At 45.0% G+C, this 20,561-nt stretch overlaps 2 protein-coding genes and 1 long non-coding RNA gene across 7 annotated transcripts in view; 2 read left to right on the top strand and 1 right to left on the bottom strand.

Moving 5' to 3' along the window:
* MORN5 (MORN repeat containing 5) overlaps positions 1-5,732 on the bottom strand; it is a 37,189-nt gene extending 31,457 nt beyond the window's left edge. Inside the window, exons 1-3 of one of the 4 annotated variants that reach the window (XM_072777790.1) lie at positions 5,378-5,534; positions 2,060-2,207; positions 332-443 (exon numbers count right to left, since the gene is read on the bottom strand). In XM_072777790.1, the coding sequence (XP_072633891.1) occupies positions 332-443; positions 2,060-2,207; positions 5,378-5,424 (307 nt within the window). In that variant the 5' untranslated portion in view covers positions 5,425-5,534. Of the gene's footprint in view, positions 1-331; positions 444-2,059; positions 2,208-5,377 lie in introns of all 4 variants that reach the window. The other 3 variants (XM_072777794.1, XM_072777791.1, XM_072777792.1) reach the window with 3 other exon arrangements.
* Positions 5,514-20,164, top strand: NDUFA8 (NADH:ubiquinone oxidoreductase subunit A8). Its single transcript, XM_072777795.1, has 4 exons — positions 5,514-5,736; positions 12,005-12,168; positions 15,873-16,038; positions 19,846-20,164. The coding sequence occupies exons 1-4, from the start codon at positions 5,686-5,688 to the stop codon at positions 19,981-19,983; spliced, it is 519 nt and encodes a 172-aa protein (XP_072633896.1). The 5' UTR covers positions 5,514-5,685; the 3' UTR covers positions 19,984-20,164.
* On the top strand, positions 5,942-11,313 carry LOC140605675 (uncharacterized). Of its 2 annotated transcripts, none has more exons than XR_012008248.1 (3): positions 5,942-6,169; positions 6,999-7,627; positions 7,830-11,313. It is a non-coding gene; the product is annotated as an uncharacterized lncRNA (long non-coding RNA). The 2 variants fall into 2 exon arrangements; XR_012008247.1 differs by lacking the exon at positions 5,942-6,169 and adding an exon at positions 6,176-6,402.
* Positions 20,165-20,561: the final 397 nt, after the last annotated feature.

Genomic DNA, 20,561 nt, shown 5'->3' with positions numbered 1-20,561 from the left:
TCAGCCAGAGCCTGGAACCCAGGGCACACGCTCCTTCGGTGCTGCTTGATTTCCATGCTACAGCTGGTATTAGGAGTAACAAACAGCTGGGATGGGCTGTGCACCCACCGCTGGAAACACTTTCCAGCATTATCTTACTTATAACAGACTTGTGAAGTCGACGACACTATTGTCCCATTTGGCAGGAGAGAAATTGAGACACCTAGCGGTGAATGCCCTGGCTGTGGTCCCCGGGTGGTATGGAGGGGCTCTGAGGGTCACTGCAATAGGCCAAGGCCCCTTTGTTTCCCTCTCGGTCTGGTTGTGAAGGAAAGGGAGGGTGCCCGGGTACCTGCAGGCTTCAAGCCGTAGCAGATCTCGGTGTAAAACCTCCTATCATAGCTGTCACAGTAATGCCAGTGCTCCGCATCATACTGTAGCCCATCTGAGAATGTGTATGTGCCCTGGAAGACAAGGAACGTACATGCAGGTTTGAGAAGGACGGATGTCATGGCAGGAGGTGGCTTTTTCCTCTTCTCATGGCCACAGAAGAGAAGTGCTAGCTATCCTGGTTATCAGGGTGCTGATGATTAGGAGAAGTGGCTATAGTGCTGAGCTCTGTGGCTGGCACTCAAAATATGGCAACTGTCTGTGTGATGCTGGGCAGATGACCTAGCCCTTGGTTTCCTCCTTTTGTAAAACTGCATAGTCATGGTATATATTTAACAAGGTTGATTCAGTGAGGCAGTACAGGCAAAGTGTTCAGCACAGTGCCTAGCACATAGTAAACATTCAGTCATGGTTAAAAAGGTCATAGCCACTGTCACAGCCCTTTGCCCAAATATGTACATTCTGCTTCTGCTGCCCCGGAGCTGAAGGAATCCCCGGGATGTAGAGATCGCATTGGTGTGGGCATCAGGAAGTGTAGGTGGAAATTCTGATACTGTTAATTCACCGTGTGACCTTGGGTAAGTCACATCCCCTTCCGGGGGCCTGGATTCTCCAAGCTGTCAAACAAGGAATATTCCTTAACCTTTTAAAGGTGGGTACTAGTGAAACCGATGAAAGACGCAGATCTTTCCCCAGAGAGAACCGTAGTCCCAAATACACAGAAACTCTTGCATATAAAGTGAGAGGTTCTACTGCGCTCCCCCCCCCCATTGTATGCATGGCCCACAAATCCCAGGTGGGATTAGATGGGTTAGATGATTTGTCATGATAGTAGCAGTAGTACTGAGACCTAGCACTGAGTGCCTGCTGTATGCCAAGTACTGAGCAAAGCGCTTAAGGATATCACCCCATTTACACTCACAACCACCCTAGGAGGTGGCTGGTGCTATTGTGGTGGGCTGATTAATAGTGCCCCAAAGATATCCACATCTACCTACTGGGTCCTATAAAAATGTTAGCCTTATATGGCAAAAGGTACTTTGCAGATGTGATTAAGTGAAGGATCTTGAAACAGGAAGATCTTCTTGGATTATATGGGTCAGGCCAATATAATCACAAGGGTCCCTATAAGAGGGAAGCAAGGGGGTCAGAGTGATAGAAGACAAGAGGATGACGAAAGCAGAGGAAGGCAATGTGATGATGGAAGCAGAGTGATGCATGGCCACCAGCCAAGGAATGCAGGAAGCTTCTGGAAGATGGAAACGGTAAGGAAATGGATCTCCCCTACACCTTCTAGAAGGAATGCAGCACTGCTGCATTCCTTATTTTAGACTTCTGGCTTCCGGAACTACAAGGTAATAAATTTCTATTGTTGTAAGGCATAGCATTTGTAGTAATTTGGTATAGCAGCAATAAGAAGTACAACTATTGTCCCCAGTTCATAGGGAAAGCCATGGGCCCAAGGTCACAGTCAGTTAGTGGCACAATAGGATTCAGACTCATCATGGCCTCTCCAGGGGCCTTCTGGGTCCAGAGGAGTGGATTCCAGAGGTCTGGGAGATGAGTTGGAGGGGAGCAGAGGGAATGGAAAGAGCTGGGCCCCAGATGGAGAGGTCAGGGTCCCCCACAGTAGGGGCTCTTCCTGTCCAAGGTTTTATCGTCTGCAACCACCCCTCCTCAGGCTGATCACCTTCACAACCAGTCCCTTTTCCCAAATGGCATCATAGCGGCTCCCGCTGGGGAAGTACAGGGTTCCTTGGCCATGAAACATGCCATCCTTCATCTCCCCGACATATTTCGTTTTGGTAGGAAGGATATATTCAGCTTCACCCTCCATCCTGCAAGGACAAAGGGAAATCATTGGGTCTTGCATGGTGGCTGGAGGATCAGCGCTGGCAGGTGCGGGAGAGCAAGTGGGAACCTCATCCTCAGAGTCCTCAGATGTTAGTGTCCCAGTAATATTCTGTTCAAAACAAAATTTTTGTTTTGTTTTCCTCAAAAACTCAAAAATGAGAGGGTCTTTGTTGTTGAAGGTGGGGGGTGGGCCACAGAGTTGTGTCTGTCTGTCTTCTCCCTCACCTAGAGGTTGTCCTGGGGTTCACACATCCCATAGCACACCCCTTGGTAGGCCCAGAGAAGGAAGGGATGTAAGCACTGTGGAGCAGAGACCAGGGCCAGGTTTCCTGGCAGTTGGTTCTGTGTCTGGCCTGTCCTCCATGACCAGCCCACCCCTTTATACCACTTACAGAGAATTTGGACAAGGATGAAATTCAGACAGGGGACATGGGTTTAAATCTTACTTGACTGTTTCCTAGATGTATCATCTTGGAGGCCTTCCTAAACCTTTTTGTTTTCCCTCTTTCCTTCCTTTCCCCACCCCAACAAATCTTTACAGAGCATCTACTACATATTAACACCTACCGTAAGTGCTGAGTCTGGTTTGCTGGATGCAACCAGGGTGACAATGGTGATCAAGGCCTATGCAGTCCCTGCCCTTGAGGGAGCTCACAGGCTAGTGAGGGACACAACTAAGCAATTACAGAATATGTGTTCATTGCCATGCAGGAGGAAGCAGACCCAAGAGGAGCACAGGCCAGGGACGCCCAGCTTGACCAGCCAACTGCTTACTTCGTGTGTGAAATGGCTGAGATGAAAGCCCAAGATCAAACCAGATCATGTATAACGATTGTCCTAGTAAAGGGCCTGACACGTAGCGAGTGTCAAAGGGAATACTATCCTTCATTTCTTTATCCTCACATTCTTTCTCTAGGCTCCCCTGCTAGCTAGATGTCTTCTAACTTGAACTTCTTTTGGCTTTGGTTTGTACTTCTGTTGGACGCTCCGCACGTTCTGCCTTGTGTTATAATTGTATACCTCATATTCCCTATTGAACCAAAGCTTCTGGAAAGGAAGACCTTCGTATCTTCAGTTCTTAGAATCATGATTCTGTATGAACCGGTGCCCTGTAAACAGCTACTGTGTAAGGAATGAAGGGAACAGAAGGGGCCAGTGAAGCGACTGGAGGGATGACAGAAAATGCCACTGTTGCACACAGGCTCCAAGTAGAAGAGTGCTGAGATTGAGGCACAATTTCTGAGCCAAGGATACGTGGGGTCAGGAAGCCTGAGCCAGGCCTGGCTCTGCCTCTGTGCCTGTGTGACCTTGGGCCAGCTCCTTTGCCTCTCTGAGCCTGAGTTTCTCATCTGTAAAATGGGGATAATGACAATACTCTCCCCTAAAGTTGAGATAATTGATTGAAATAATAGCTATAAAACAATAGCAGAATCCCCACAGAGAGTGAGAATTCACACACCATGTTGCGTTTATTTTACTGCGAGACAGAAGAGGAGGCAGAAGGCCTTTTCTCCTTTATGTGTTTATTTGAAATCACATCTACCATTTCTGTCTCCATCGAAACCCTTCTCTGAGATTCAACTGCATCCACTCCCTTTTACCTGTAAACTGGCTAACAGTGTTAGGACCTTCTACAGACATCCCCAGCTCACCCCAAATGAAACTCATCCTCTCTTCCGCCAAAGCAGCCCCTCCTCAGAGTTCTCAATTTCAACAAATGGTACCAGAATCATCCAGCTTCAAAGCCTAGAGTTAGGCACCAAACCTGAGACTGGAGGCAGTCTCTGAGCGAGATTGGGAGCCAATCAGTTGCCAAGTACTGGCAATGAAAAAATTTCCAAACTTCTACATCTTTCTCTTTCCTGCAGCCCCACTGCCTCTGGTTCAATCCAGGGTCCTGCTGCCTCTTACTAGGACAACTATGGTCTCTGACTTGATCTTGCCATCTCTATTCTGCTTCCCTCTCTCCTTCTTTCCTTTTCTTCCTCTCTCTTTCCTCCCCTCCCATTTTTCTTTTACTCACTCAAGACAAAAAGCCTTCATTATAAATTAAAAGTAAGTTAAAAAGAACAAAGAGATAAAGACTCCAATCCATAGTGAGGATGTGATTACCATATCTCAAATTTTATTCATTCATTCATTCATTCATTCATTCAGCCAACATTTACTGAGTGATCTATGCGCTATGAAGAGGGCTACAGAAATGAAATAAGTTAGATTTCCTAACGCCCAGCCTCACCAAGGACCTATCTATCAGTGGCTCCTCCCACCCACAGAATCGCACACAGTACTCAAATCTCTCTATGCCAGAGCACAGATCCACCCTTCCAGCTCTGGCTCCCATTCTCCTTTAGACACATCCAACACTCCAGCCAAACTGAACTGCCTGCTCTTCCCCTTGTAAGTCATGCTGTTCCCTCCGCGTGGAAACATTCTTCATCTTGCATCTCTACTCACGTAAATCCTACCCAACCTGCAGGGCCTGTCTCAAATATTTTCTCCTCCAGAAAGGCTTCGAGGACTGCCCCAACTGGTTGTGTCCTTTGTAGGAGCTCAGGAGCAGGACTGCACAGTAGAAAGCACATGAGCTTTGGAGTCAGACCTGGATTTTGATACCTGATCTGCTCAGTGCCAACCAGATGACTTTGAGCAGGCTAAACAGTCACTCTGAGCCTCACTTTTCCCACCTGTGAAATGGGGATATCTATTTCGTAGGGTCGCTGTGGGGAGGGGGGAGATTCAGGCAAAGCCACTGTCTGAAGTTATTGTCTCATTTCTTTGTTTATTGGAAATACACTGACTGGACTGTAGGCTCCCTAACAGCGAGGATCATGACATTTTTCATGTTTTTATCTCCACATCTAAAACTGGCAGACAGCAAACACATGCATACATATGGAGTGAATATTTCCCAGCTCTGTGCTTATTAGACATGTGTCCTTGAGCAAGTCACTTTGTTTGCCTGGATCTCATTTTCCTGAACTGTAAAATGGGGAATAGACAGTCCTACGTGAGAGGCTTGCCCTGAAGGTTAAAAGGAATAAAAAAAAAGTTTGTGAACGCGCCTGGTGCAAAGTCCTCTGCAAAGGCAAAAAGGCCTTTGTCTTTCCGCGGTCGCGGATGCTCAAGACCGTGAACCAGAGGAGGGCCTTACCTCCCGTCTACATATTCCCCGATGTACCGGCTTCCTGTGTACTCCATGGCGCCTGCCGTTGGGCTCCCGCAGTCTCAGCGCGTCCCGCCTCACTATGGCAACCGAGAGGGGCGGGGCCGAAGCGAGCCTCCGGAGGAGCCTCCGGGCACTGCGCATGCTCCGAGGCTCGCGGTTGGGCGGCGCAGTGCGCCTGCGTGGCCTGATGCGCAGGCGCAGACGCTCGGCGGCGCTGGGCGGTCGCAAGGGGACTTCAAGGAGACGGCGGCGGGCGGCTGCGGGGCCTCCTCGGGCGTGGGGCTGCCGCCGTCATGCCGGGGATAGTGGAGCTGCCCACCCTGGAGGACCTGAAGGTGCAGGAGGTGAGGCTCGTCCGGAAGCCAGGCTAGCGCGGCGTCGGGCGGCAGCTCTCCGGGCCTGGGCCCAGCCCTGCTCGGTGCCCCCGGACCGCGGCCCCGGGTCCGCCGCGCAGCCCCTCCCCCACCCCCGCCCCCGGACCCGGGACCCGGGGCGCTGCCCGGACGCCCCCCGCCTCGGGAACCGCCTCCCCCCCCCCCCCCCCCCCCGCCGTGCGGCGCCTCTGCAGCTTGTCCTCCCCTCCCCCACCAGGACCCCAAACAGCGACCTGTTGGTCCTTGACGCGAGTGACAGTGACACGGGGGGCCTGGTTGGGAGCGGGGCGTTTAGTTCATCGATCCAGGAGACGTCATCGACCAACCGCCGTGTGATGCCCGCCCCCGGGGAGGGAGAGACGGTCCCTGCCCTCGTGAAGCTCATCCTTGAATGGGGACACAGGTAGAAAGAGGCGCTTGCAGTGAGGCTCGCGCCGTCAGGTGAAGGCAAGACAGCGCGTGCAGACTGCAGCACGGACCGCGAGGCCCTTCGTAGGTGCCAGGCACGATGCTGATGCATCACAGCTCGTTCGTGAGTTCAGGTCCCGCCAGCAACACTAGGAGGCCGGATGTCGCTGGTCTCTGCATGCGAAGGACAAGAAAACAGGCCTTGAGAGTAGAAGTCATTTGCCCAAGGTGTCCATTAGCTTTATTTATTTATTTATTTATTTATTTATGATAGTCACAGAGAGAGAGAGAGAGGCAGAGACACAGGCAGAGGGAGAAGCAGGCTCCATGCACCGGGGGCCCGACGTGGGATTCGATCCCGGGTCTCCAGGATCACGCCCTGGGCCAAAGGCAGGCGCTAAACCACTGCACCAGCCAGGGATCCCTCCAATAAGAAATTAAATAAAACATTTTAAATGTAAATACAAGAACCCTAGATCCTTGAACTCTATGTCCTTCTATTTTGACTTTGAGTTATAATTGCAAAATATTTTATTTTATTTTGATTTTTAAATTTTTTAAAGATTCTATTTATTCATTCATGAGAGACACATGCACAGAGAGAAAGAAAGAGAGGTTCATACACAGGCAGAGAGAGAAGCAGGCTCCATGCAGGAAGCCCAACATGGGACTCGATCCCGGGTCTCCAGGATCGCGCCCTAGGCCAAAGGCAGGCGCCAAACCGCTGCGCCACCCAGGGATCCCTACTTTGCCTTTTTTTAACATAAAAAGTAACTTCATTGCTTTTTCTTTCTTTTTTTTTTTTTTTTTTTTTTTGATGATAGTCACAGAGAGAGAGAGGCAGAGACACAGGCAGAGGGAGAAGCAGGCTCCATGCACGGGGAGCTCCACGTGGGATTCGATCACGGGTCTCCAGGATCGCGCCCTGGGCCAAAGGCAGGTGCCAAACCGCTGCACCACCCAGGGATCCCTACTTTGCCTTTTTTTTGACATAAAAAGTAATTTCATTGCTTTTTCTTTTTTTTTTTTTTTTTTAATGATAGTCACACAGAGAGAGAGAGAGGCAGAGACACAGGCAGAGGGAGAAGCAGGCTCCATGCACCGGGAGCCCCACGTGGGACTCAATCCCGGGTCTCCAGGATCGCACCCTGGGCCAAAGGCAGGCGCCAAACCGCTGGGCCACCCAGGGATCCCTAGCTCGTCAATTTAGTGGAGCTGGACTGTGAATCCAGTTCTGACGCTAAAGCCCATGCTTTTAAACTCTCACATTATGGACAAAGCTGGAAAGAGTGAGAATGGTTAGCAGGGCCTTTCGGGTCCGGGAGGCAAGTGCTGTTCGATGTGATTCCAGGGTTCATGGGAAGCAGCCGTTGCAGAGCCTGGAACAAGGTGCCTTGGACTGGCAGGACCGTGAAGTAGCTTCCACGAGGCCAGACTTATTTTTATAAGTGAGGTGGAGGGATCCCTGGGTGGCGCAGTGGTTTGGCGCCTGTCTTTGGCCCAGGGCGCGATCCTGGAGACCCGGGATCGAATCCCACATCGGGCTCCTGGTGCATGGAGCCTGCTTCTCCCTCTGCCTCTGTCTCTGCCTCTCTCTCTCTCACTGTGTGACTATCATAAATAAATAAAAATTAAAAAAAAAATTTATAAGTGAGGTGGAGAGGAGAGGTGGAGGGTTTAAAGGCAGAAGAGCGTCATGGCAGGGCTGGATGGTAGAACGACGAGGCTACACAAAAGGAGAAGGAGGGCAACACTAAAAATTACGTGCCAGAGACTATAACCCCAGGCACTGCGTTATAAGGGCTTCACTTGCATGATTCCACTTAAATTTGGATGGCTGTGAGAATGGCAACTATTATTTTGCAACAGGTGAAGAACTTTTTGCCTGATGTTCAGGAACTTTATAGTATAAAGTGGAGGCATCCAGTATTCAGTCTGGTTTCTCGTCCCACAGTGAAGCTAGGTTAGCCCGAAAGTGCTGTATTTCTCATAGGAACCTTAATTTGGTTTAGCAAGCATCTGAGGTTCTGCTTCCCACGAATATTCTGTATCTGGAATAAGTTTGCCGTTAGCATCCATACAGTTGAGTCGAAATACAGATAATTATGTAACTAAAATACAAGACAAAGTATGATTAAATGTATGGAAGAAGGGCAGACATGGTTTAAGAGATGAGAGCAGGATTTGAAGTTGGATCTAAATTCCAGGCCTAACTGCTCAGTCACCTTGATTAGTCACTTTAGTAGCATTTGCAGACATAGTTATTTTATTTGTAAGATGGAGTGATTCCAGCTGTGTAATTCTCTGAGGCTATAAAGGGAACAGGGAAAGCACTTCTTGGGCATAATGTGAGACTTGGCTAAATGGCATTTGAAGAATAGCATTTGTAGGCCAAGATGGAGCGATGGGCTTTGTAAGCAGGGGTTAGAGCTGAGCAAAAGTAAGGAGATGGGAAAATGCAGGCGGCCACAGATGGGTTCTGGGGACTGTGAGTTCAGTGTCCTGAGACAGCAGCAAGTCCCTTTTTGGAAGTGTCTTGAGTTAGAAGGCTGGATCCAGGAGGCTTCGAATACCCTGTAAAAAGTTGAGGCTTTATTCTTCTGTGAAGCCTGAATACTTCCAGGGCTTGGTTGCTAATTTGTTTGTAAGAGTACAGTAAGAATTGTCTTTTAGGAAGATCACGCTGGCAGCTCTGTGAAGGTGCGTTGAAGAGGGGAAAAGAAAAGTGGGGAGGTTAGTCTTGGTGGTTGTTGACATAATGAGGAGGATATTAATGACCCCAACATAATTGGTGACTGCTCACAGAGTGAAAGAACAGATTTATCTGGAAGTGATCAGACTTAGAAGTGACTCAGGTCTCACAGGCAGGAAAGGTGGAGGAGTCTGTCAGATTTCTAACCTGACAGTGGGCCTGGGGAGGCCAGAGGGAGCAGGTTTGAGAGACAAACACATTTTGGACCTTGTTGACTTTGGAGTTAAAACCCATCCCTATGGAAGAAGCAGTCAGAAGCTTAGGCTGGAAACTCCTTGTACACGTTGACAATTTTGAGTGGAGAAATTATAGCTAATATTTATGATGTGCCTAGCACATCATAAATAAGAACAGACAATAGCAGATATTTATGTTCTTATAAATAAGAAATATTTCTTATTTATAGAAAAATATTAATATTTTTATGTGTGTTAGCTCATTTAAATCCTCAGTGGTCCTGTCAAATGAATATGATCATCCCCCATTTTCCATAAGTAAAACGGAAGGCACAGCATAAATTAAATACTGTAGAAAGAGGTGCAGACATGGTTTAAGGAAGAGAGCAGGACTGGAAGATTGGTTGTAGATTGTGAGACTTTCCACACCTGCAGATTGTATAGACTTGCTGTGTGGAGAGGCTGTCATGAAGGTAAATGAGGAAGATACTGGAACTCTGTGTTCTCTGAGACAAAGGGAACTGAATGAATTTGAGAAGGTATTCACAGTAAGCAGCTGTGAAAGGATGTTATTTCTGTTGCAACTCATCAGACTTCGTGAAGAAGCAGGTGAGGGGGAGATGGTGACATCCAGAGTCTTTTGCCACCTCAGTGCAGGTGATATAATGCAAAGAGGCCTGATTGAAGGTTACCGTCTGTGAATTCCAGTTCTGCAGTTGCCGCTGACCTGCTGTGTCATCTTGAGCACATCTCTTTCCCCAGGAAAGAGATTTAGTGAGTGGTTATTATCCTTTATTTCCCTGTGACAGAGCATATTTTACATGCTCAACAACTTGTGTGTGCCTAGATTTTGATACGGCCTCTCTCTACATTTGTAGGAAAGTAAGGCAAAGAGTGCCGTAACTTTTTTGGGCATGATAGCTGTGAAGACATTTGAGTAATTAAATCAGCCATTTAAAGGTCTTTTAAGGCATTTATCAAGGAGGTAAATAATAGCTACCTTAAAAATTTTAATATATTAAGCTTTAAAAAGTTTGAATCTTGATTTTTTTTTTAAGAGACAGAGTGCGAGTGCATGTGTGCAGGAAGCCCGATGTGGGACTTGATCCTGGGACCCCTGGAATCAGGTTCCAAACCAAAGGCAGACGCTCAATCTCTGAGCCACCGAGGTGTCCCAGAAGGAAACTTCCTTAATGAGGAATATCCAAAGAACTATATCCCAGACAACAGGAGCAAACATTGTGCCAAATTGTGCTTTAAAGTCCAGAAAAAGACCAGAGTGCCTACTGCCATTGCTGTTTATCTGTATTATCCTAGGGTTTTAGTCAAAGCAGTAAGATAGGAAAAAAAAGGGAGGAAAAAAGATACAAATACGAGAAGGGAAGGGCAATAGTTTTGACTTGTAAATGGAAGCTTTTCCTCTTAATCCTCATTAGTTTTGTATCAGACTTGACAGAAGTTCAGTAAGATTTGGCTAAAGAGAAGATGGTATACAAACAAGCAGTAACCAATTTGAAAATCTAATAGAAAAAAGTATCCTATTAAGCTAGTATGAAAAATGTTAAAATACTAAGGAATTAAACAAGAAATGCACAAGGTTCCTACATGACAGAAACTATAATTTTAACCAGAGCATAAGAATGACCCGAATAAGAGGAAGGACATACTATATTTTGGTGAGAAGGCATAATTCATGTCATCTTGTCTCTTCCGTAACTGTTGTACCCCTGATAGCTGGCACACAGTGAGTGCTCAACAACTACTTTTGCTAGCCACTATTTTGGGTGCCTGGTGAGCTACAGTAAACATGACATTTAATTATAGTTTCCTTTAGGGAGAATCGTCATCTTCAGTCTAGGAGCTCTGTTGGAAAGAAAAATCCCTACCCTCTTGGAGCTTACGTTCTAGTAGTCACAAATGAAGTGACCATTAATGATAGTTTTTATGCAGTCATTAGGAAGAGATCCTCTGAGGAGGTAAAATTTGAGCAGAGACCCAGTATTATAAACATGCTCATTCCCTTCTAATTTATTAATACATAACTAAACTTCATGTAGTTCCAATGCAAATTATTGGATGAGGGGGTTCATCTGAAAGAACAGCCAAAGTGATTTTGAAAGGGAAGAATAAGGAGGAGGGTGATCCTCCCAGACAACAAATGTTCTATCTAGATTATAGCAATGAAAATGTTGTGTTATTAGCACAGGAAAAGGTAGTTAAACAAAAGAGGCCAGCAGGACCCTTGCTTCAACAGCAGTTAGATGGGCCCTGTGAGGCAGCTGTAACTACACTGTTTCTCAAGAAAATGTACTGGGAGGCAAGTGAAAGACTGGCATAGTTATGGGATGACTACCTTGAATATAGTCTGTAACTGTGAAAAATTAAAAAAAAATTAGTACTTTATCATTAGTAATAACTTTCTGGACTGCGTGTCCTCTTACTGATCCTTTCTAGTCTCATCTTCTGTGATTCTGTAATCTTCTGGGAACTTTATTCTATCACTTTTGTTCCTATAAAGGAGATTGATCAAAGCTCCCCAGAATTAGTGTCTCCCCTTCCATCCCCAAGGCCTCCATCATCCTTTAGAATTCCACTTTCTCTTATAGAGAGCGAAGGATTCTGTTACGGCTGCCATTTCATTATTTTTAAAATGGAGAGAGTAATGTCAGCCTAATGAGGTTATTATGAAGGCATAGAAACTCATGTGTGTGAAGAAGCCTTGTGATCTCTAAAGCAGTGGGGATCACAAAGGATTATTATGGCAGCCCCCCTCCCCCTCCCTTGGTAGAGTCAGACTGGTGCTACTTTTATGTTTCCTGTTTTGAGCAGCAGGAGGTAAAGACGAGAAAGTGATATCCTGGTCACAAATCTGTGGTCTGTCTCCCACTGTTCCTTTCCCCAGGTGAAAGTCAGTTCTTCGGTGCTCAAAGCTGCCGCCCATCACTACGGAGTTCAGTGTGACAAGCCCAACAAGGAGTTCATGCTATGCCGCTGGGAAGAGAAAGACCCCAGGCGGTGTTTAGAGGAAGGCAAGCTTGTCAACCAGTGTGCTCTGGACTTCTTCAGGTAAGAATCTTTCACATCAGGGCTTAGGGGCTGAAACATCTAGGTAGGTATATGTATCTTGGTGAACATCCAGCTAATAAAGTGAAAGGAGAGTTTTAGTAGGAAATGCAAGACCTTGAAATCAGACCAAAATAAGCCCAAAGTAAATGATGCAATTATTTGTGTTATTTAGTCTGTTCTTTAATATCCATGAATCTTAATTTCCAAATTATAGAATAATACCTATCTTATACAGGACTGTTATGAAAAATTTGTAAAAGTACATAAAAACAACTAAGCACAGTGCTTGCTAACATGTATTCTCTAGAGTGATATTACTACAGAAGACTCCGTTATTATGGAGAGAAAAGTGTGTACAGAGTCAAGGTATTAAGTAGGCCATTATGCATTATACTACTAGAAGTAAAAAAATATCCAGATTGTAATTGTAGAAAAATGGTTTGACAGACTCTGTTATAAGGGACAGAAATTGCACTTGAAGGGAATTGGCTCATGTAGCTGTAAGGTCCAGAAATAGGACTGTCATCAGGCAGGGCTGGCATCAAAGGGATTACATAACTTCATAACTACTTGGTATCTTTTTGCCTCTCTTCTCCTCCCCCAATCTCTTAGTTCTGTTTTCCTTTGCCAAACTCATTTTCAGAGACTCTTTCCTTACTGTAGCAGAGGTGGCCACCAGTCATTCCACGTGGCTGTGTTGCTTGTCAGGTAGACGTAGGCCAATGGTACTGGTTGTCCAGTGGTATGAGCAGAGGTCCTGGACTCACTGGCCTGGCTGGTTGATTTCATATGCGTATCTTTGAGTCAGGTGTGTCTCAGGAGACAAAATGCTATGTTTGGTCAGGCCTAAAGTGGGGAGTAGACTTAGATTCATCTAAACCACATTGCTCAGAGATAGGGAGGGATTATTCCCCAAGAGGAAATGCGAAGGATGTTACAGAAGACAGGAGACGACTGCTGGCTAGGCAAAACCCACAGTTGTCCATTATAATGACGGTAGAGGGAAAAATCAAATTCCTTCACATAATAGCTGCTTTCCTTCTTTCTTGCTTCTGCTCTGTTTGTCCATATGCAAAGGCATTTTTGTGGTTAAAGTCATAGTGTGTGGTTTAAAACTTATTTTTTACTGAAACTGTTGGGAACATTATTTCTCTAGATTGTCTTTGTGATCATTTTTACTGGCTATATAATATTCTACCAGTCTGTCAACCAACCATAATTTACTGGACCAGTTCCTGTTATTAAGTGTCATTTTTTATTCCAGTTTTAGATAAAACTGCAGTGATTATCCCTATGTGTAGATCTTTTTTTCTTTTTAATTAATTCCTTAGGGCACTTGGGTGACTTAGTTGGTTAAGTGTCTGCCTTTAGCTCAGTTCATGATCCTGGGGTCCTGGGATTGAGCCCCACATCAGGCTCCCCATTCAGTGGGGAGTCTGCTTCTCCCTCGCCCTCTGCTCCCCCCCCCCCCTTATGCTCTATCATGCTCTCTCTCTCTCTCAAATAAATCTTTAACTTTTTTTAAAAATTTATTTATGATAGAGAGAGAGAGAGGCAGAGACACAGGCAGAGGGAGAAGCAGGCTCCATGCACCGGGAGCCCGACGTGGGATTCGATCCCGGGTCTCCAGGATCGCGCCCTGGGCCAAAGGCAGGCGCCAAACCACTGTGCCACCCAGGGATCCCTCAAATAAATCTTTAAAAAAATTAATTCTTTGGCATAAATTTCCCAGCAGTGGGATTATTCTGTAAAAGGGCTTTGAACATTATATATGGCTCATGGACTATTGTTGCCATTTTTTTTTAAAGTAGCTGCCCTCAGCAGTATATCTTTTTATACCTTACCAGCATTGCACATTATTTAAATATTGAATAAGTACAACAATATTTTATTCTTGCTTGAATTTGCATTGGTTTGATGGCTCACAAGATAGAATGTGTGTTTACTTGTTAAACATTTCTAAGAGAACTTTGGAAAAGCACTTCTGTTTTGGCCCAGAGGGAGTATATTTAAGTGGGAAAAGTTTGGATTTCACAAGCTCCGGAGGTGTCCCAGCTGCCTTCATGAGAGGAATTTCTTACTGAAGTTGCTTTTCATAGGTGTTAGTAGGTAATTGTTGGATGTGGGTACCAGGGTAACAGGGTCCAGAACAAAGACTAAGTACTACAAGTAGTACTAGCGGCTCTCCACTGTACCATGCTGGAGGAATAAAAAACTCACGTTGGGAACGGTAGCCCATTCCCAGAGTGATTCCCAAGTGAGGTGGGTGTAATTTTCTGTACTGTGGACATCCCGGTCAGTGAGGCCAGAGGCAATTCAGAAAAGCCCTATAGGGCTTTGATCTTCCTTCTTGCTTTCCACGCACACCCTACCACTCATAGTTTACAGTAGGGTCCCTGGAAGGGTATATAAGAAATTGGTAGCATTAGTTGCTTCCTAGGAGGGAAACCCAGCAGGAACGGAAAGCAGATTTTTCACTGTGTATTTCCTCCATCCCATTTCTGAGGTTCCTTGTGAGCTGTGTTAAGTAAGATTCCTGTGTCGAGTGTAGCTAGATTCTTGGAGTATGGCAAGTAAGCACTTCCTAAGCATGATTCCTTTGAGGGAATAAGGGTGCTATGCGTTTCTTCCACTGCCTCATTTATGGCTTTTACATAAAATAGTGGTATTTATTCTTCATTGAGTTGGCATTTTTTTTTTTTTTTTTTTTTTGCCTTAACAAAAATAATTTATTTGAGTTGGCATTTATTGGATTAACAGCAAGATTGAATGGTAAGAGAAGGAGAATTTTGCCAAATAATTGAGGCTTATCTCTTACACACAAAAGTTACTGTTTCTTCAGCCAGTTTTGGCAGTCACAAAATGATTTACCTGCTACCTTGCTTCTTAACAGAGAGCACCAAATTAATTTAATTTTCTTCTTTTTTTTTTTTTTAAGATTTTATTTATTCATGAGAGATACAGAGAGGGGGAGAGAGAGAGAGAGAGGCAGAGACACAGGCAGAGGGAGAAGCAGGCTTCATGCAGGGAGCCCGACGTGGGACTCGATCCCGAGTCTCCAGGATCCCGACCTGGACTGAAGGCGGCGCTAAACCGCTGAGCCACCCGGGCTGCCCCTACTTTAATTTTCTTAATGGCAGAGATTAATCTGTTTTTGTTCAGTGCATTAATAGAGTGAGGACTTTGAACCCTGGGGAGCATGAGGTCATTTGCCTCTGTACCGAAAGACCCCAGGATCTTCCACTTGTTAGTTTTTGTATTTGCCTTTGATAATTCTGTCTCTTCCTTTGCCATGGTCTGTCACCTCTGACTTTTGTCAAAATGCCTATCTTGGAATTATGCCGCCTCTTCTAAATTTGCTAAACTCCTAATCTTTAGAATTAGATCTAACAGAAAGAATAGATAAGCCCTAAGTGAGGAGTGTTCTGTGTAGAATATATGTGCCTTAGACCACAGTCTTTGCATTTCAACTCATTTATTTTTGCTACATAAAGCAATTAGATCTTATTCCTCAGCAATCTTTTTCTAGTTACTGGTTCTCATCTGAGGATCTCCAGGTTGTCTTGTAAATGAGATAAGACCATCTATTCTCCTACCTTTGAGAAAGCAAGGCTATGTATTGGAGGTCTGTACTAATTTTTCCCCACTTTTCTGTTTTTCATTATTTTGCAAGGAGCTACCCCTAATCTAGCCTTCTTTTCCAGGCAGATAAAGCTTCACTGTGCAGAGCCTTTTACAGACTATTGGACATGCATTGATTATTCTGGCCTGCAGTTACTTCGTCGCTGTCGCCAACAGCAGGCCAAGTTTGACGAATGTGTGCTGGACAAACTGGGCTGGGTACGACCTGACCTGGGAGAGCTGTCCAAGGTAAAAAGTCTCCTGCTGGGAGCCCCATCTTCTCACTAAGGGGTGGGTAAGGGCAGGGGGTGGTCAGAAAAGGATCTTCTCTGAGTACAGATATGACGGGAGAAATCTGTATTTATCAAACAGGTTAATGAGGGAGTAATTATACACAATCCAGAAAGGGAGTTTTTTTAATAGAAATATTTCTTTAAATAGATCCTCCAGCATCTGCAGATTTGTTTTTGTTTAATTACCTAATTGGAGAACAAAAGGGAGTAGATGAGGATAAACAGTGTTAGGGGCATTGGCAGTTGAAAGCATTGAAGTCATTGTGGAATTCAGAGAGGAAATCGGATCGAGGGTATGCCAGATTCTTCAGGCCAGATTTATCAGTACCTAGGATTTTTAAGTCTGTCCCTATAGTTTAAAAAGCATGTTTTCCTACTCTTGGTTCTGTATTTCCTCAGTCATGACCCCACCATCTCTTGAAACATTAGAAATCTGAATGTCTTTTTCCTTCATTTCCTACTCTTTCTCCTTTTATACAATCATCAATTCCTGTAGGTGAGCTTTTCCTGGATTATTTTTTGAATCCACTCACTGTCCCCACATTTTGAACAGGAGTTCTTAACTTGGGGTATGTGAATGTCTGGAGGGGAGGGTGGTTCAATTCAGATTTTAGGAGACCTTATATCACCGAAACGGAAGCTTTTAGGATATAATTATGTTTTCATTATAGGCATTATCTGTATGGAAAATAAATATCACTTTATTTTTAAAACTTCAGGGGCTTGCTCTTGCTTGCAGTATTCTAGCTTACAAGGCCCTTTGTGATCTGACCTATCCCTGCTTTTTAATTTTTTATTTTTAGAGAGGGGTTAGGGTATGGGTAGAGGGAGAGAGAGAATCTCATTATTCTCACTTGGGGCTCGATCTCACAACCCTGAGATCATGACTTGAGCTAAAATGGAGAATCAGACGCTTCACCAACTGAGCCACCCAGGTGCCTTTGACCTTCTCCTGCTTCTTGAACCTTATCATCATCCATTCCCCCTGGGACAGATAGGTGTCAAGGCATGGAGGGAAAACTCAGGTTTGAATGGAGGAAGATAGTACCATTGAATCACTATGGGATTCTGAGCAAATTGCTGACTGTTTCGTGTCCTACCGCATCTACAGAGTAGGACCAGTATTCATCCCTAGTTTTCTGTAAGGAGTAAGCTCCTAGAGAGTCTTTGTGAACCTCTAGCCTAGTGCCTGGTGCATAGGTCCACAATTAGTCTTTGTTCCCTTCCCTTTATGTGCAATATCTATGAATAGTTGGATCTTTTTTTTTTTTTTTTAAAGATTTTATTTCTTTATTCATGAGAGACAAAGAGAGAAAGAGAGAGAGGCAGAGACACAGGCAGAGGGAGAAGCAGGCTCCATGCAGGGAGCCTGATGTGGGACTTGATCCCGGGACTCCAGGATCACGCCCCAGGCCCAAAGGCAGGTGTCAAACTGCTGAGCCACCCAGGGATCCCCAGATAGTTGGATCTTAAGCTTGGTGTCCTAAGTAGATGAATGGCTTAGCAATTTTGTTTTTTGTATCCAGCTTGATTATCTTCAGATATCTTCTCTTGCTGCCCTGAACAAATTACTTCATATTGTTGATAACTTTGTGCTGGAAAACCCTGGGACCTATATGCATTTACTAATGAAAACAACCTTTTCTCATTTCTCTTCTCATGAAAGGAGAATTAACAAATCATGCTATTAAGAAAGCAGTATTAATTCCTGCATCATTGTGTTAACATTTTTAAATTAATTAATTAATTTTTATTTTTAAAGGTTTTGTTTATTTGTCAGAGAGAGAGAGTGCATGAGAGTGGGGAAGGCCAGAGGGAGAAGGAGACTCCCCACTGAGCAGGGAGCCTGATGTGGGGCTCAATCCTGGGACTCCTGGATCATGACCTGAGCTGAAGGCAGATGCTTAACTGACTGAGTCACCCAGCCCCCACCCCCCTGCCTTTTTTTTTTTTTTTAAGGTTTTATTTATTTATTTGAGAGAGAGACTGCATAAGAGTGGGGAGTACATTTTTAAAAACATATAAAATATTGTCCTAACTCTTTTCAAAAGTTTATTTTTTTAAGAGGATTATCAGTTTTAGTCATACTTAACATCAGAATCCAGTCTCTTTTTAGAAAGGTGATGACCAGCTAGATGAAGCCTAAATTTTAGCTTTATTCACTTTTGCATTCTGCTTCCACCCAGTTGCCCCTCTTCCCTCTGTACCCCTGGCCAATTTCTACTCACTCCTCTGTCGTCAGCTTCCATGTCAGTGTCCTGGAAGTTTCCAGCCTTCCTAAGGCAGATGGCTCTCTCTCACCCATAATTCTGCCATCTCAGTAAGGGTAACATTGAAAATAACTTACGGAGCCCCTGCTGTACCTTACATCTGACCGTGTATTGTCCTAATAGCACTGTGAGAGGTGGTCAGTCTCCACCTCTGACATGTAGCATGTATCTTTATCATGGGCAAGCTAGCCTCCCTGGTCCTTACCTGTGAACTACAGATAATAATGCCTCACGAGGTGGTTATAATAATAATTGTGCTACTGTGAAAGCTCCATTCACACAGTAAATAGTTTTTGCGTTTGTGCATATGGGAAGACTAACCAGTTCTATCACATGGAATGGCTTGAAGATCAGACCACTACGTAACAACACTGTTATATGGCCTTGTCTTTCCATTTCTCTGCATGTTTCCTCATCTTTAAAGTGAGAACAATTTATGCTGGGTTTCTGATGGAGATACTGTGACCACCAGGGATAATGTGGACGTGAGCACCTTCCATCTCTTTCCCTGTTACCATCATGTAGTGCTGCACCATCTTGCCAGGCCTCTTGATTTGACTCTCCCAATTCTGGTCCTGTCCCTCTGTAATCTAGCTTCTGTACCTTCCAGCCTGCAGATGTGCTTCAATTGCTTCCCTACTTCAGTGGCACCTATTACCATTGGGTTAAAATTTAAACACTTAAAAAAATAAATAAATAAAATAAAATGTAAACACTTTTTGCACATCATTTAGTGTACCACCATCATCTAGTCCTGTCTTCTAGTATAGTATGTTATTTTAAAAGCACAGGCTTTGGAGTAGACTGATCCAGCTTCGAGTACTAGTTTTTCCACTATTATTAGGTAGATGGTCCCAGGGAACTTCTGCAAAATGATCTCATGGGAGTGTGAAAATGAGATGGAGTAAGGTGCTCAGTATCACTTCTGACAAGCACTTGCCTATGTGTTTCATGCAATCTTCGCCTTGGCCATTCTAAAGATATGCCTCTCTGTCTTCACATGTATCGTTTTCTTGGAATGTCTTTCTCCTGCTAATCTTCCTGCCGGGCTCATGGCATCCTTTAAGATGAAGCTAAGTGTTACCCCCTCTGAAAGTCCAGCCACTAGCCTTCAGGATGGGCTACATGTGTAGAGTCCTTACTCTAAGTCTTAAGTCGCAGCACTTAGTTCATGCATCAGTTGTGATGATTTGGTTGCTTGTCTGGCTCCCTCAGTAGTAGTAGTAAGTGAGTAGTAGTGAGCCCCTTGAGGACAGGGTGTGTTCATGTTACCTGCTGTATCCCTAACTTCTGCCACGTGGAATGACCCAAAGAAGGCTTTCTTAAATGTTTGTTCAAGGATCAGATGAGTCTAAATGTGGTTTGCTGGGGTTTGAAAAAAGAGGGGTAGTTGGGGCAGCAGGAGCAGAGGGGAAATGCTGGGAGGTGCGTTCTTGGGCTCAGACTGTTCCACCAGACCTCATCCTTGCTTCTGTCCTCTTTGCCCCTCACAGGTCACCAAAGTGAAAACAGATCGGCCTTTACCGGAGAATCCCTATCACTCAAGACCAAGACCAGAGCCCAACCCTGAGATAGAGGGAGAGCTGAAGCCTGCCAAACATGGCAGCCGCCTTTTTTTCTGGACCATGTAAAGATTGGTCCATGGCCCACGCTCAGTCACACGCCCAGACAACCACTGATGAAATTCCCGTGCAGTTTGCATCGGCCGTTTGAGTGTTCTTTCCGGGATCACAAACTGAACAAAAAAGTTAATTTATGTGACTTGGCAGTTATTCTATACCATTTCCTGGCCATTAAAACTTTTAAAGGAAACAGTTGTATTTTATTATGTTTTATATAACCTTTTGGCCTTTAAAGATGACTTCCCTTTACTTGTTCTTCTTGTGGTCCTGTGTGTTCCTCTCTCTCTCTGCTTTAAGTCAGCCGGGGGAGCCACGTTAGATCAGGCAGAAAGGACTGTGTAAAGGAAAGGCTCCCTTACCTGTCTGTGTTCACGCATTTTGAAGTCTTACCACTCTCCCCATCCAACATTACAAATAGCTCTCCTTAAAGGTCATGCAAGGAAAGTGTCCAGGATAGGAGAAGTGAAGAAATGTTTGAGCCTTGTGACTCAGGCCATGGGAGGGGCCTCCTGGCTAGGTTTTAGGCAGTCTTGCTCAAAGTTTCTTAAAGAACCAAACTTCCACCACTTCCCCTTGATAGCCCATCC

Source organism: Canis lupus, chromosome 16, assembly GCF_048164855.1.
Source record: "Canis lupus baileyi chromosome 16, mCanLup2.hap1, whole genome shotgun sequence".
NCBI lineage: Eukaryota > Metazoa > Chordata > Mammalia > Carnivora > Canidae > Canis > Canis lupus.
This window is presented reverse-complemented; position numbering and strand designations above follow the sequence as displayed.

Bases quoted from the DNA above. Each gene is read 5' to 3' on its own strand.
- NDUFA8 (XM_072777795.1), top strand. From the start codon at position 5,686: ATGCCGGGGATAGTGGAGCTGCCCACCCTGGAGGACCTGAAGGTGCAG. The intron at 5,737-12,004 runs GTGAGGCTCGTC...TCCTTTCCCCAG, and splicing joins AGGACCTGAAGGTGCAGGAG to GTGAAAGTCAGTTCTTCGGT. The intron at 16,039-19,845 runs GTAAAAAGTCTC...TGCCCCTCACAG, and splicing joins ACCTGGGAGAGCTGTCCAAG to GTCACCAAAGTGAAAACAGA.